Source organism: Ursus americanus, chromosome 21, assembly GCF_024610735.1.
Source record: "Ursus americanus isolate L20-20 chromosome 21, mUrsAme1.1.p, whole genome shotgun sequence".
Taxonomy (NCBI): domain Eukaryota; kingdom Metazoa; phylum Chordata; class Mammalia; order Carnivora; family Ursidae; genus Ursus; species Ursus americanus.
The window spans coordinates 41407342-41417684 of record NC_142147.1 but is presented as its reverse complement, the minus strand read 5'-3'; the positions used below and the strand labels follow the sequence as shown (position 1 = coordinate 41417684).

Sequence of the window (10343 nt, the reverse complement as noted above, 5' to 3'; positions counted from 1 at the left end):
GAGCCTGATTGGTCGGTGCCAGATGAAGATCCGTCTCCGGAGGATCTCCAGTGGCTCAGGGGCCAGGAGGTGCAGCCTATCACTGAATGAGGGTGAAGGGGCGGGGCAATATTGGGTGAGAGCGCCGATTGGGTGGAAGGCGGACCCTTAGGACCTTTGAGAGTTCTCGTTGGTCTGAGGAAAACTGCGTCAGGAACGTGGGGCGGAAGTGGTTGGGAAGGGAATGGGGGTGTTTAATTCGGGTATTGGAGGGGACACTGGTGGACGGTCAGTGTTGGGGGGTGGCTGGGGACGGAGACGGGGGGTGTCTGAGAGGGCTGAGAGTGGGCATCTGAGGAAGCTCAGATGGGACTCCAGGGAAGCTCAGAGTGTGGAATTCTAGAAGACTCGGGGTGGAGAGACTAAGGGGTTCAGTTAGGGAAGAAGGTTGGAGAGGAGTCAGGCTCCGGACTAAAGGCCCAAGGTTGCTGCAGGGAAGGGGCGCTCGGGAGAAGTGTGAAGGGGTCCAGAATGGGGAGATCCGAGGAGACTGAGAGTGGACCTGTCTGAGGAGACTCGGATTGGGGGCACATGGGTGTTGAGAATGGGGCATCTGAAAGCGTTTGCGGCGGGAGGAGGGTGCATGGTGACTTTGAATATTGTTCGAGAGCCAGACTCATGGTTTCAAGTCTGAAGTTGTTAGGATGGGGTCTCAAACTGTTTAAAGGGGCTTTGGGGTGCAGCCCTGGAAGCCATGCGTGGAGCTCTTGGGAATGGCTCCCAGTGAGGTCAGAGATATTCTCTGTGAGAGGCTTAATAGGGCAAAAATGTGTGTAGTTTGATGGGCCCTTGTGGATGGAGTTTGGGGCAGTGGGGCAGCGTTCTGGATGCTCACTGTGTCCGGGTGGCTTTTGAGGTGCTGAGGATTCGGGTTTTAGAAACCAAGTGGGTTTCCCTGTAGGGCTGAGGTGAGGCCCGGGCCCTTGATAAAGCAGGAAATGGGATCATAGCCTGATGGTGGGAGGCTTGGTGACTTCAGAGTGTCCTCCCCTCCCCCACAGGACTGGGTGCATGGAGTTGGTGTCGATGGAGGATCAGGACGCCAGGGTCCCAGCCCTGGAACCATTCAGGGTGGAGCAGGTTGTCAGGACTGGGGGTGCAGAGGGTGAAGGTGGGGACTAGAGGGTGGGAGATAAGAGTGGGGAGAGGTAGGCTGACTCCTGGGTTTGTGGACTGGGACTGCTCCCTCCCTCCAAATTCATTCTTACCCTCAGGATATAGCCCCATGTTCACCCCCACTTCCCACCCCAAAAATGGGCATTAGTCCTTTGAGGTCAGGCCCTGGCCTGTCTGGGAACATCCGGAGCCTCTCTTCAGAGGGAGGGTCTGCTCAATGTTACTAGGACTCCTGTGTAGGTCTAAGGGCCGCACCTTCTGGGGGCTTTCTATCCTAGGCACCACCTGTAATCTACTATGTCCCCGACTTCATCTCCAAGGAAGAGGAAGAGTATTTACTTCGACAGGTAACCCCAACACCCTTCTGGTTTGTTTTACCCTCCTTCCCAGATCCCTCCCCAACCTCCAGGTTCTGTGTGAGAGCCTCTAAGGCTACACTGAAGATCTTGGCAGGAAGGAGAGTGCCATCCAGCACCCATCCCTCATCTTATTTACTCCTCTTGCAGGACCTGCTGGGGCCTGTCAGAAAGAGCCTCTCCCAGGAGGCTTAGGGGAAACCAAACATTCTTAGAAAGGTAGTTATTATGTAGCTCAGATCCCTGTGCTGGGATAGCCCAGTCCAGCCTCCAAAACAGATGAAATTGCTAGAAACAGATTCCTTATGCTAGCAACAAGGAAGTTACAAACCTTATACCCTCTATGCTGAGATAGCCCAATCCTGCTATCATAGAGAAAAGGGGGTTATAAACATAGGCTAAGATAGCCCAGGTTGGGCCCTTGAGGTTTGGGGAATTGAGAATTTGCAGTTTCAGATTTCTGTGCTGACATAACCCAGGCACCAGAATGCTATAGAGGAAACTCTTCCCTCTGCTGAGATAGCTCAGCATAGACCCAGAGTCTTGGGAACAAGGTTACCAAGCACAGATCACCTGTACTGAGATGTCCCAGTATTCTGTATTCTATTCTTAAGGTTTGGAGAGAAAAGAATTTACAAAGCTCAGAGCTTCTGCATCCTCAGAGCCTTAGTTACAGAGCACAGATCTTCCTTGTGCTATCCCAAGTAGTCTTGTCCAGTTTGATCTCAAGAATAAGTTAGCTACAGAACACAGACTCTTTTTTTTTTTTTTTAAGATTTTATTTATGTATCTGAAAGAGAGAGCGTGTGAACATTCATGGTGGGAAGGGCAGAGGAGGAGAGAAAGAATCTCAAGCAGACTCCCTGTTCAGCGTGGAGACTGACGCAGGGCTCAGTCCCAGGACCCTGAGATCATGACCTGAGACAAAATCAAGAGTCAGATGCTTAACCGACTATCCACCCAGGTGCCCCACAGAACACAGACTCTTGTGCTGAAGTAGCCCATTCCAGCCCCATAAACCGTGAAAGGAATGGGGAGATTATCGAGTAGAGTACAGACTTCTTGGAGATCGTCCATTCTAGACCCTTGGGATTTTGGCAGTTGGAGAATTTTCAAAGTACTCTCTCCGCTATGCTGAGATAGCCCAGCCTCGCACATTTCCTCCCCCAGGTGATAGGAACAAAGAGGTTCCAGAAGTCAGGCTGTTCTGAGATAGCCCAGGATTCAGGAAATTACAGAGTGCGCACTATTTGCTGGGTTAAAAGAGCCCAGTCCAGCCCAGAGCTCTGAGTGGATTCAGACCACAATTGTGTAGCTCTGGTTCCTCTCCTTGATCCTGATAGATACAGGGGAGAGGGCAAACACCACAATCCTGGGAACACTGTCTCAGAGAACAATCCCACAGACTTTGAGATGACCCATTTCCACCCCCGGTAGAGGGCCCTGTATTGACCTGGGTCAGAGAATCCATGAGGGTGGTCCTGAAAAAGGACTGACCCCTCCCCACCTCCTAGGTCTTCAATGCCCCAAAGCCAAAGTGGACCCAGCTCTCTGGGAGGAAGTTACAGAACTGGGGTAAGTGTCCCTGCCTGGGGGCATGGGCAATTTGGGGATGTAGGCTGGGGCAGGTGGTCCAGGTTGGTGACACTGGGTGGGTCCTTGAGGGTTCAAGGGGTTCCAAGGGCCAGGAGGATCCTGAGGGGTGAGTGGAGGTTCTGAGAAACTAGGGATTTCCTGATGAGGCGGGGGTATCTCAGAGTGTCCAGGTGTTTGAAGAAGGCAGGATGCCTTGGAAGCGTCGGGTAGTGATCTCCAGAGTCAGAGGTTCCCCAGGGTCAGAGTGCTACCAACCACTGGGATATCCCTTATGGGGGCTCCAGGTGCCAGGGCTCCTCAGTTGGGTGTCCTCAGGACCCCATTGCCCTCTCCCAGGTGGGCTCCCCCATCCCCGGGGAATGGTTCCTGAGAGGCTGCCTCTGTGGCTCCAGCGCTACGTGGACAAAGTATCTGACCTCAGCCTTTTTGGGGGTCTCCCAGCCAACCACGTCCTTGTGAACCAGTATCTGCCTGGGGAGGGCATCATGGTAACCACACACCTTCACCCCGACCCCCAGACCTCTGATCCACCATGGGGCAGGGCATCATGTTGACCCACCTCTGCTCATTAAGTAGCCACATACCCTAACCAGGCATTCACCTCCCCATCCCAAGCAGGGGCACCCTCCTTGAGCCCCAGAGGGTGGGGGGGGGTGTGGACTCTTGCCCTGTCCAGCCCTGGTGCCCACTCCCTAGCCCCACGAGGACGGGCCACTCTACTACCCGACTGTCAGCACCATCAGCCTGGGCTCCCACACCATGCTGGACCTCTACGAGCCGCGGCAGCCAAAGGATGATGACCCTGCAGAGCAGGTGGGCCCTGAGACACTGCCCTGGCCACTCGTGGGCATTCTGACATCCCACAGCCTCCGCGAGGCCCCAGTCCCTCCTGCTTGCAGGGTATCCCTGATACTCTCTCAGACACCTTCCCCCGTCCCCTCATGGAATGCACCCACATCCTCCCAGGCTCCAGCCCCATCCATTTGCAGGAAGCCCTAGGAATGATACCTGTAGACACCCCAGTACCCTCACCTGCTAAGTGGATGCCCCGATGCGCTACAGATCCCCTTGCCCCACACATTCAGAATGCTCCAATAGCCCAAGGTCCATATACCCTGTGCAGGACTCCCCAGACGCTGATACCCTCAGATACCCCAACACCGTTTACTCACCGTTGTCCCTGACATCCTCTCTTTGCTTACTGCACAGGGCACCCCAACACAGACCTCTCTGCCACTCCAGTAGTGTAGATCTGCCTTGTAGAACACCCTCAGATTCTCCTTGGGGCCTCAACCCATGACTTGCTGCTCAAGGACACCCCCACACACACCCAGATATACTGAATCCCTTCTGTGAGGGCTCCGCACCACAGCAGCTTCCCTGACCTTTCTCTGAGTAATGCATTTCCGATACCTCAGGGTTCACAGAAACTCCCCTGGACACCCTGATCCCAGCTGCTCCTTTTTAGCCCTACATGGTCCTGGGTAGGCTGACACCCCCTTCTACTGTGTGGGTGTCCTCAAACACTCTGATGTCTGCAGGCAGGCCCAGACCACACCGGCTCCTCCCTGCCTCACTGTTACCCCACCCACACCCTCCCCTTTCTAGCTTCACCCAAGCCCTGAGTCCAGTTCCATCCAGTTTCCTAGGGCTGCTGATCCCTGGGTCCAAGCTGCAGTCAACTTCCAGGCCCCTCCCGAGGGACTGCGGGTCCTGGCCCGCCACCGGCGCCCACTAACCAAATCGCGTAGGATTTCCACTCCAGAGCTTCTCCCTGGGAGCACCCTTGCCCCTCAGCCTTGGCCCCTAGGAACTCGCTGACCTTCCCCGCCCCCCACCTTTAAAGTCCGCGGACCACTCTAACCCCCTGACTTCTGGGGACCCGCTGACCTTCAGCCCGCCCCGCAGCCCCGGTCCCCGCCCCGGCCAGTTACCTCGCTGCTGCTAGAACCCCGCAGCCTGCTGGTGCTCCGTGGCACCGCCTACACGCGCCTCCTCCACGGCATCGCGGCTGCCCGCGTAGACGCGCTGGACGCCACCTCCCTGCCGCCCAACGCCGCCGCCTGCCCGTCGGCGCGGCCCGGAGCCAGCCTGGTCCGCGGCACGCGCGTCTCTCTCACCATCCGCCGCGTGCCCCGCGTGCTGCGCACCGGCCTCCTGCTCAGCAAGTGATGCCTGGCGCCCGCCGCGCTCGCATTCCCGGGCTGTCCGCCGCCTCCTGACAGCTGCGACCCTGTGACCTTGGAACCCCGGGGCAGAGGGGGCTCCCTCCCACTCCCCGGGTTATTTATTTTCCCAGTAACTTTGTGGGAACTACAGGAAGAGGTCCCATTTCAAATAAACTAACAAAAATCTCTCTCTGGTTTTGGATTTGGGGGGGCAGATGCGTGGGTTCCTGTGGGGCACTGTGTCTGGGACCTTGGATGCTGTGGGCCCTGGGGTCAGATGTCTGGTCACCGAGTGGGGCAGAATCCGGGGCTCTTGAGGGGTCGGGATTCTATCTGGAAACTCCTTAGGTGTGATGAATGGAGTGAGCCTGGGAGGTTCAGCCAACTGGCCCGCTGGGGAGGAAGGAGTTAATTGGTGCTGCTCTCACCTGAGCTGGGCGTCAGATTACCTGCGACCAGGTTCTGCTTATTAGGAGGTGGAGCTGAGCCTGCCCCTGGGCCTCTGGCTGCCTCGGGCCTGGGTAAGTCCTACTGAGGAGATCTGGGGGTGGCGGATACCCCCGGCCAGGGAAAGGGCTCTCACTGTCCATCCCCAGGCTCCCAGCTATGGCCCTGCCACCACCTCTGGGCCTTAGACTCCCCTCAGAGCCCCTCAGCCACCCCCCTGAAGCCCCTAGGGAACTGGGCATTGCTGGATGTACCATCTGCCCTGCATCTGGAGAGGAGAGAATCAGGTAGGGGCCAGGGCTTTTGAAACTTGGGTCCCAAAAGGGTGGGGGCAGTAGCAGGGACATTTTGAGGGAGAGAGGTACTATGGCTATGATCACCTAGGGACATGGCAGAGGGAGCTGCAGACGGGTAGGGTAAGGTGGATAATGGGCACCTAGGCTCACCCAGAGGCCTGTCAATGCTTCATACCTCCCAGACTAGACCAGGCCCAGAAACTGGGGCAAGACTCCATGGACCCTCCCCAACACTTCCAGGGTGGGTTGAGGGGCACTGCGCCTGTTGCTGCTCCCCTCAGATTGCCAACACCCTCTACCAATGAGGACCCAGCTGGGGGCAAACACTGTGAGGTAAGCTGAGGTGATCCAGGCCCCTTATGCCAGCCCCCACTTTCTCTCCCCCAAAATCTGGGGATGAGATGATGATTCTGGAAAAGCATTGGGCATCTGTGAGGGGGAGGGATGCTCTAAAAAATGATTCTTCACCAGTCACGATGGAAGATTTTCATTATTTTACCAACTGGAGAGAATTATTTCATCATTGACCCTGGTGCAGTCCCATTCCTCGTGGGGGTATCCAGCACCATCACCCCTCCCTGTCCAGGCCCCTAGGCACCGTATGTCCATGTTTCTAGGAGCCTTGAAAACCTGGAGGCTTTGAACTAGAGGTCTTCAGGCCCGGTTCCACGGGGAAGGACTCCAGGTGGGAGCCGCTTTGGTGCAGACCCTGAGATGGACTCTGTGATAGGAGGAGCAGCAGAAGGGGGGCAATGGGAGTAGGGGCAAGGTCTTGGTTGGCCCACCCGCCCTAACTCAGTCCCCTATATTCCCCAGCACCTCAGCTCCGGCCGGGAGGTATTGGAGGCTGAGCAGGACAGCCTGTCCCTATGCCTGTTGGGCCTGGGCCTCCAGCTGCAGGACCTAGAGCAAGGCCTGGGGCCCTGGGCAACAGCCCAGAGCAGGATGGGCCAGCTGCAGGTGGGCAGGGCCTCAGGAGTGGGTGCCAGCTTCCTGGGGTGGGAAATGGGTTTATTCCACATTCCAGGTATCTGCGTAGGAAAGGCAAGAAGGGATGTAACTCCAGGTCCCGGATCTCTGGTGCTCCTGGTGTGTGGGGGTACGGGTGTGTGGTGGGGGGTGGTGTCTAACCTTGTGTCCCCAGGCCCTCCAGGCAGACCTGCGTGCGGCAGCTGAGCGTGTAGATGCCCTGCTGGTATTTGGTGAGGGGCTGGCACAGCGGAGTGAGCCTCAGGCCCGGGCATCCCTGGAGCAGATCCTGAGGGCACTCAGAGCCCACCGAAGCAGCATCTTTCAGCAACTGTGGTGGCTGCAAGCCCAGCTGGTCAGCTATAGCGTGGTATGACCCACCCTGGCAGTCCCTGCCCCAGGTACCAATTTCACACTGCCCATGACTCTGTCCTCTGACCAGGTATTTGAGGAGGCCGACCCACTGGATCAGGACTTGGAAGTCGAGGGGGACTTGGACGGGCCAGGACCTGGTGGGGTCTGGGGGCCCTGGGCACCCAGTAGCCACCCCACTCCCACAGAGTTGGAGTGGGACCCAGCAGGGGATGTTGGAGGCCTCAGGCCCTTGGTGCAAAAGACAGCCTGGACTCCAGGAGCTCCCTGTGAGCTGTGTGGCCACAGAGGCCCCCAGGGCAGGAGACAAGGCCTTGAGGTGAGAGCAGGTGGGGGATACCCCTCCCTCACAGGCACCCTTGGGACACCTCCATATGTCTCTTATTAGGGTACTTCCCTTTCAAGGGGGTCTTGGTGGCTCTGTCTCTCCCTCAATCTCTCTGTGTCTCTTGCTCTCTTACTGTCTCAGTGTTGTCCTCCCTCCCTCCCTCCCCCTGCTTCTCTTGGTCTCTGTGTCTTCTCTATCTCTCTTTCCCTCTTGTGGTCTCTATCTGCACTTCCTCATTTTCTCCACCTTTCCTCACTCTCCCCTCTGCAGCCACCTTAACCTCCTGGTTCTTCGAACATTCCAAATTCACTCCTGTCCCAAAGGCCCCAGACACATGCCCCCCTCATCTCCTCACTTCATTCCAGTTTCTCCCCAAATGTCACCTTTTAAATTTTTTTTTAAATTTTATTTTTCTTAACTGAGCTTTATGCCCAACGTGGTTCTTGAACTCACAACCCTGAGATCAAGAGTCACATGCTGGGGCGCCTGGGTAGCGCAGTCGTTGAGCGTCTGCCTTCGGCTCAGGGCGTGATCCCGGCGTTCCAGGATAGAGCCCCACATCAGGCTCCTCCTCTGGGAGCCTGCTTCTTCCTCTCCCACTCCCTTGCTGTGTTCCCTCTCTCGCTGGCTGTCTCTCTGTCACATAAATAAAAATAAAATCTTAAAAAAAAAAAAAAAAAGGAGTCACATGCTCTACTAACTGAGCCAGCCAGGTGGCCCTCCCAAATTTCACCTCTTCATAGAGGCCTGCCCTGACTTCCAAACATAATCAGTCCTTAACCTTTTTATTTCCTAACAGCACTTACCACATCTTGACATTGTACATTTATTAATGTGTGGCCTGTCTCTGTTAGAATATAAGCTCCGTGGATGCCAGGACTTTGCCTATGTACAGTGCCTGGCATGTAATAGACACTCATTAAATATTTATTGAATGAATGAATAAGTAATGTCTCTTTTCTCTTGGTTTCTTCAGCTCTGCCCCTCTCTTCCTCTCCCTGAGATCTTTTTCTTCCCTTAGAATCTCATCTCTGTGACAAGCCCATCTTGGCCCTTGCCCAACTTTGTGTCTGTCCCTAGTTCTCCAAGGACCCCACACCTCTCTTCCCCCACAGGACATGCTCATGTCGGGCTTCAGCCACCAGAAACACTTGGCAGGTCACCGAAGACGCTCCCTGCTCCGGAAGTCTCAGGTGAGCTGGTCCTCAGCCAGGGCTATCACTCGGGAATCTTGATGGCAAGGGACAGAAACCTAACCCAAATTGAATTACACAAAAAAAGGGATAATTTTTTATTTTACCATCTAACGGAAAGTCCGGATGCTGCTGAAAAGATCTCAAGTGCTATCAGGGCTCAGTCCTTCCCTCTCTCAGGCTCTTCTTCTCCAAGGTGGTTTCCTTCTCAGCAAATGGCGGCCCCAGCAGCTAAACACTCATTTCACTGGTTCACCCACCCAAGGAGAAGCACAGTGCCACCGACCTACTGGCAGCAAAGTCCGAGGGCTGACTCCCACTTGGCCAGTTTGGATCATGACCTACACCCTGAACCAGTGACAGTGGCCAAGCTGATGGAGTGCTTCCATTGGCCAGACTGGGCTCACATGCCCAGTCATGGAAGTGGGAGTTGTGTGGGGTCATCTATTTGAGAGCCCGAAGGCCTGAGGGTGGGGAGGCAGGATGCCCTCCACCCCCTGCACACATTGAGCCACTGTTATCAGGAAAAGGAAGATTGGATGGAGGGCAGGCATAGATATCCACCCCACTTGGAGATATTCCAAGCCCCTGTGGGTTGGGTCCTGAAGGCTCAGGGGGTGCTAGGAAAGGAGGAAAAATAAACAGCTCTGTAGGTCTGTAGTAGTAAGGAAGAGTCCAGACTAAGTGTTACTTCCATCCATTCTGCTCCTGGCTGCTGTCTCCCCTTAGGACAAGAAGCAAGCATCTTTCAGTTTCCAGGATGTGATGTTGGAGGTAGACCCTGGGTGAGATGCCTGGGAGTTGGGTCTGGGGATGGGGGTGGGGTACAGGGCTTCTGGTGGCAGCGCAGCATGCACGTAACACTGCGCTTCCCTTCACAGAGCCCCTGCTTCTGCATCCGGGCACTCCCTGACCTTCCTCCTTCTCCTCCTCCTCCTCTTCCTTCTCCTGGTGGGTGCCACGTTGCTCCTGCCACCATCAGGGGGGTCTTGCTGCTCTCCTGCCCGACTCTCCGTGACACCTTACCTGGTGCTCAGCTATGTCAATGGTCCCCCCCCAATCTGAGTACATAGCCCAGACATGTAATAAATCGTCACTGTCAAAGGATATGTCTTAGTCCGTTTGGTCTGCTCTAACAAAGTAACAGACTGGGGGTGGCTTCTAAACAATAGAAGTTTGTTTCTCACAGTTCTGGAGGCTGGGAAGTCCAAGATGAAGGTGCCAACAGATTCGGTATCTGATGAGAGCTGCTTCCCACTTCACAGATGGTCGCCTTCCCGCTGTCTCCTCACATGACAGAAGGGGCAGGGAGCTCTATTTCATAAGGGCTCTAAATCCCTTCCACGTGGCTCCACCATCATGACCTAATCCCTTCCTAAAGGCCTCACCTCCTAATGCTATCACGTTGGGGGTTAGGATTTCAGCATGTGAACTTTGAGGGGGCACAGACATTCAGACCATAG

At 55.6% G+C, this 10343-nt stretch overlaps 2 protein-coding genes across 10 annotated transcripts; both read left to right on the top strand.

Moving 5' to 3' along the window:
* Positions 1–192: 192 nt before the first annotated feature.
* ALKBH6 (alkB homolog 6, nucleotide demethylase) lies at positions 193–5463 on the top strand. 7 transcript variants are annotated; one of them, XM_045799976.2, is made up of 7 exons: positions 193–242; positions 1041–1119; positions 1434–1502; positions 3026–3086; positions 3444–3595; positions 3804–3920; positions 5004–5463. In XM_045799976.2, the coding sequence occupies exons 2-7, from the start codon at positions 1051–1053 to the stop codon at positions 5277–5279; spliced, it is 744 nt and encodes a 247-aa protein (XP_045655932.1). In that variant the 5' UTR covers positions 193–242; positions 1041–1050; the 3' UTR covers positions 5280–5463. The 7 variants fall into 7 exon arrangements, with proteins under 7 accessions (XP_045655932.1, XP_045655937.1, XP_045655936.1 ...); XM_045799981.2 differs by having other exon boundaries at positions 205–267; positions 5016–5463; XM_045799980.2 differs by having other exon boundaries at positions 205–267.
* A 76-nt stretch (positions 5464–5539) lies between these two features.
* On the top strand, positions 5540–10338 carry SYNE4 (spectrin repeat containing nuclear envelope family member 4). 3 transcript variants are annotated; one of them, XM_045799972.2, is made up of 8 exons: positions 5579–6009; positions 6201–6351; positions 6835–6978; positions 7163–7342; positions 7430–7678; positions 8803–8880; positions 9610–9665; positions 9762–10338. In XM_045799972.2, exons 1-8 carry the CDS (start codon positions 5882–5884, stop codon positions 9943–9945), a joined length of 1170 nt encoding a protein of 389 aa, XP_045655928.2. In that variant the 5' UTR covers positions 5579–5881; the 3' UTR covers positions 9946–10338. The 3 variants fall into 3 exon arrangements, with proteins under 3 accessions (XP_087726837.1, XP_045655927.2, XP_045655928.2); XM_087870711.1 differs by lacking the exon at positions 6835–6978 and having other exon boundaries at positions 5540–6009; positions 9610–9654; XM_045799971.2 differs by lacking the exon at positions 6835–6978 and having other exon boundaries at positions 5551–6009.
* The last annotated feature ends 5 nt before the right edge of the window (positions 10339–10343 follow it).

Excerpts from the sequence above, each read along its gene's own strand:
- ALKBH6 (XM_045799974.2), top strand. The coding sequence starts at position 994 with ATGGTGGGAGGCTTGGTGACTTCAGAGTGTCCTCCCCTCCCCCACAGG. Across the intron at positions 1,120-1,433 it reads AACCATTCAGGGTGGAGCAG|GCACCACCTGTAATCTACTA; the intron begins GTTGTCAGGACT and ends TTTCTATCCTAG. Across the intron at positions 3,921-5,003 it reads ATGATGACCCTGCAGAGCAG|CCCGCCCCGCAGCCCCGGTC; the intron begins GTGGGCCCTGAG and ends GCTGACCTTCAG.
- SYNE4 (XM_045799972.2), top strand. The coding sequence starts at position 5,882 with ATGGCCCTGCCACCACCTCTGGGCCTTAGACTCCCCTCAGAGCCCCTC. Across the intron at positions 6,352-6,834 it reads CTGGGGGCAAACACTGTGAG|CACCTCAGCTCCGGCCGGGA; the intron begins GTAAGCTGAGGT and ends TATATTCCCCAG. Across the intron at positions 7,343-7,429 it reads GGTGGCTGCAAGCCCAGCTG|GTATTTGAGGAGGCCGACCC; the intron begins GTCAGCTATAGC and ends TCCTCTGACCAG.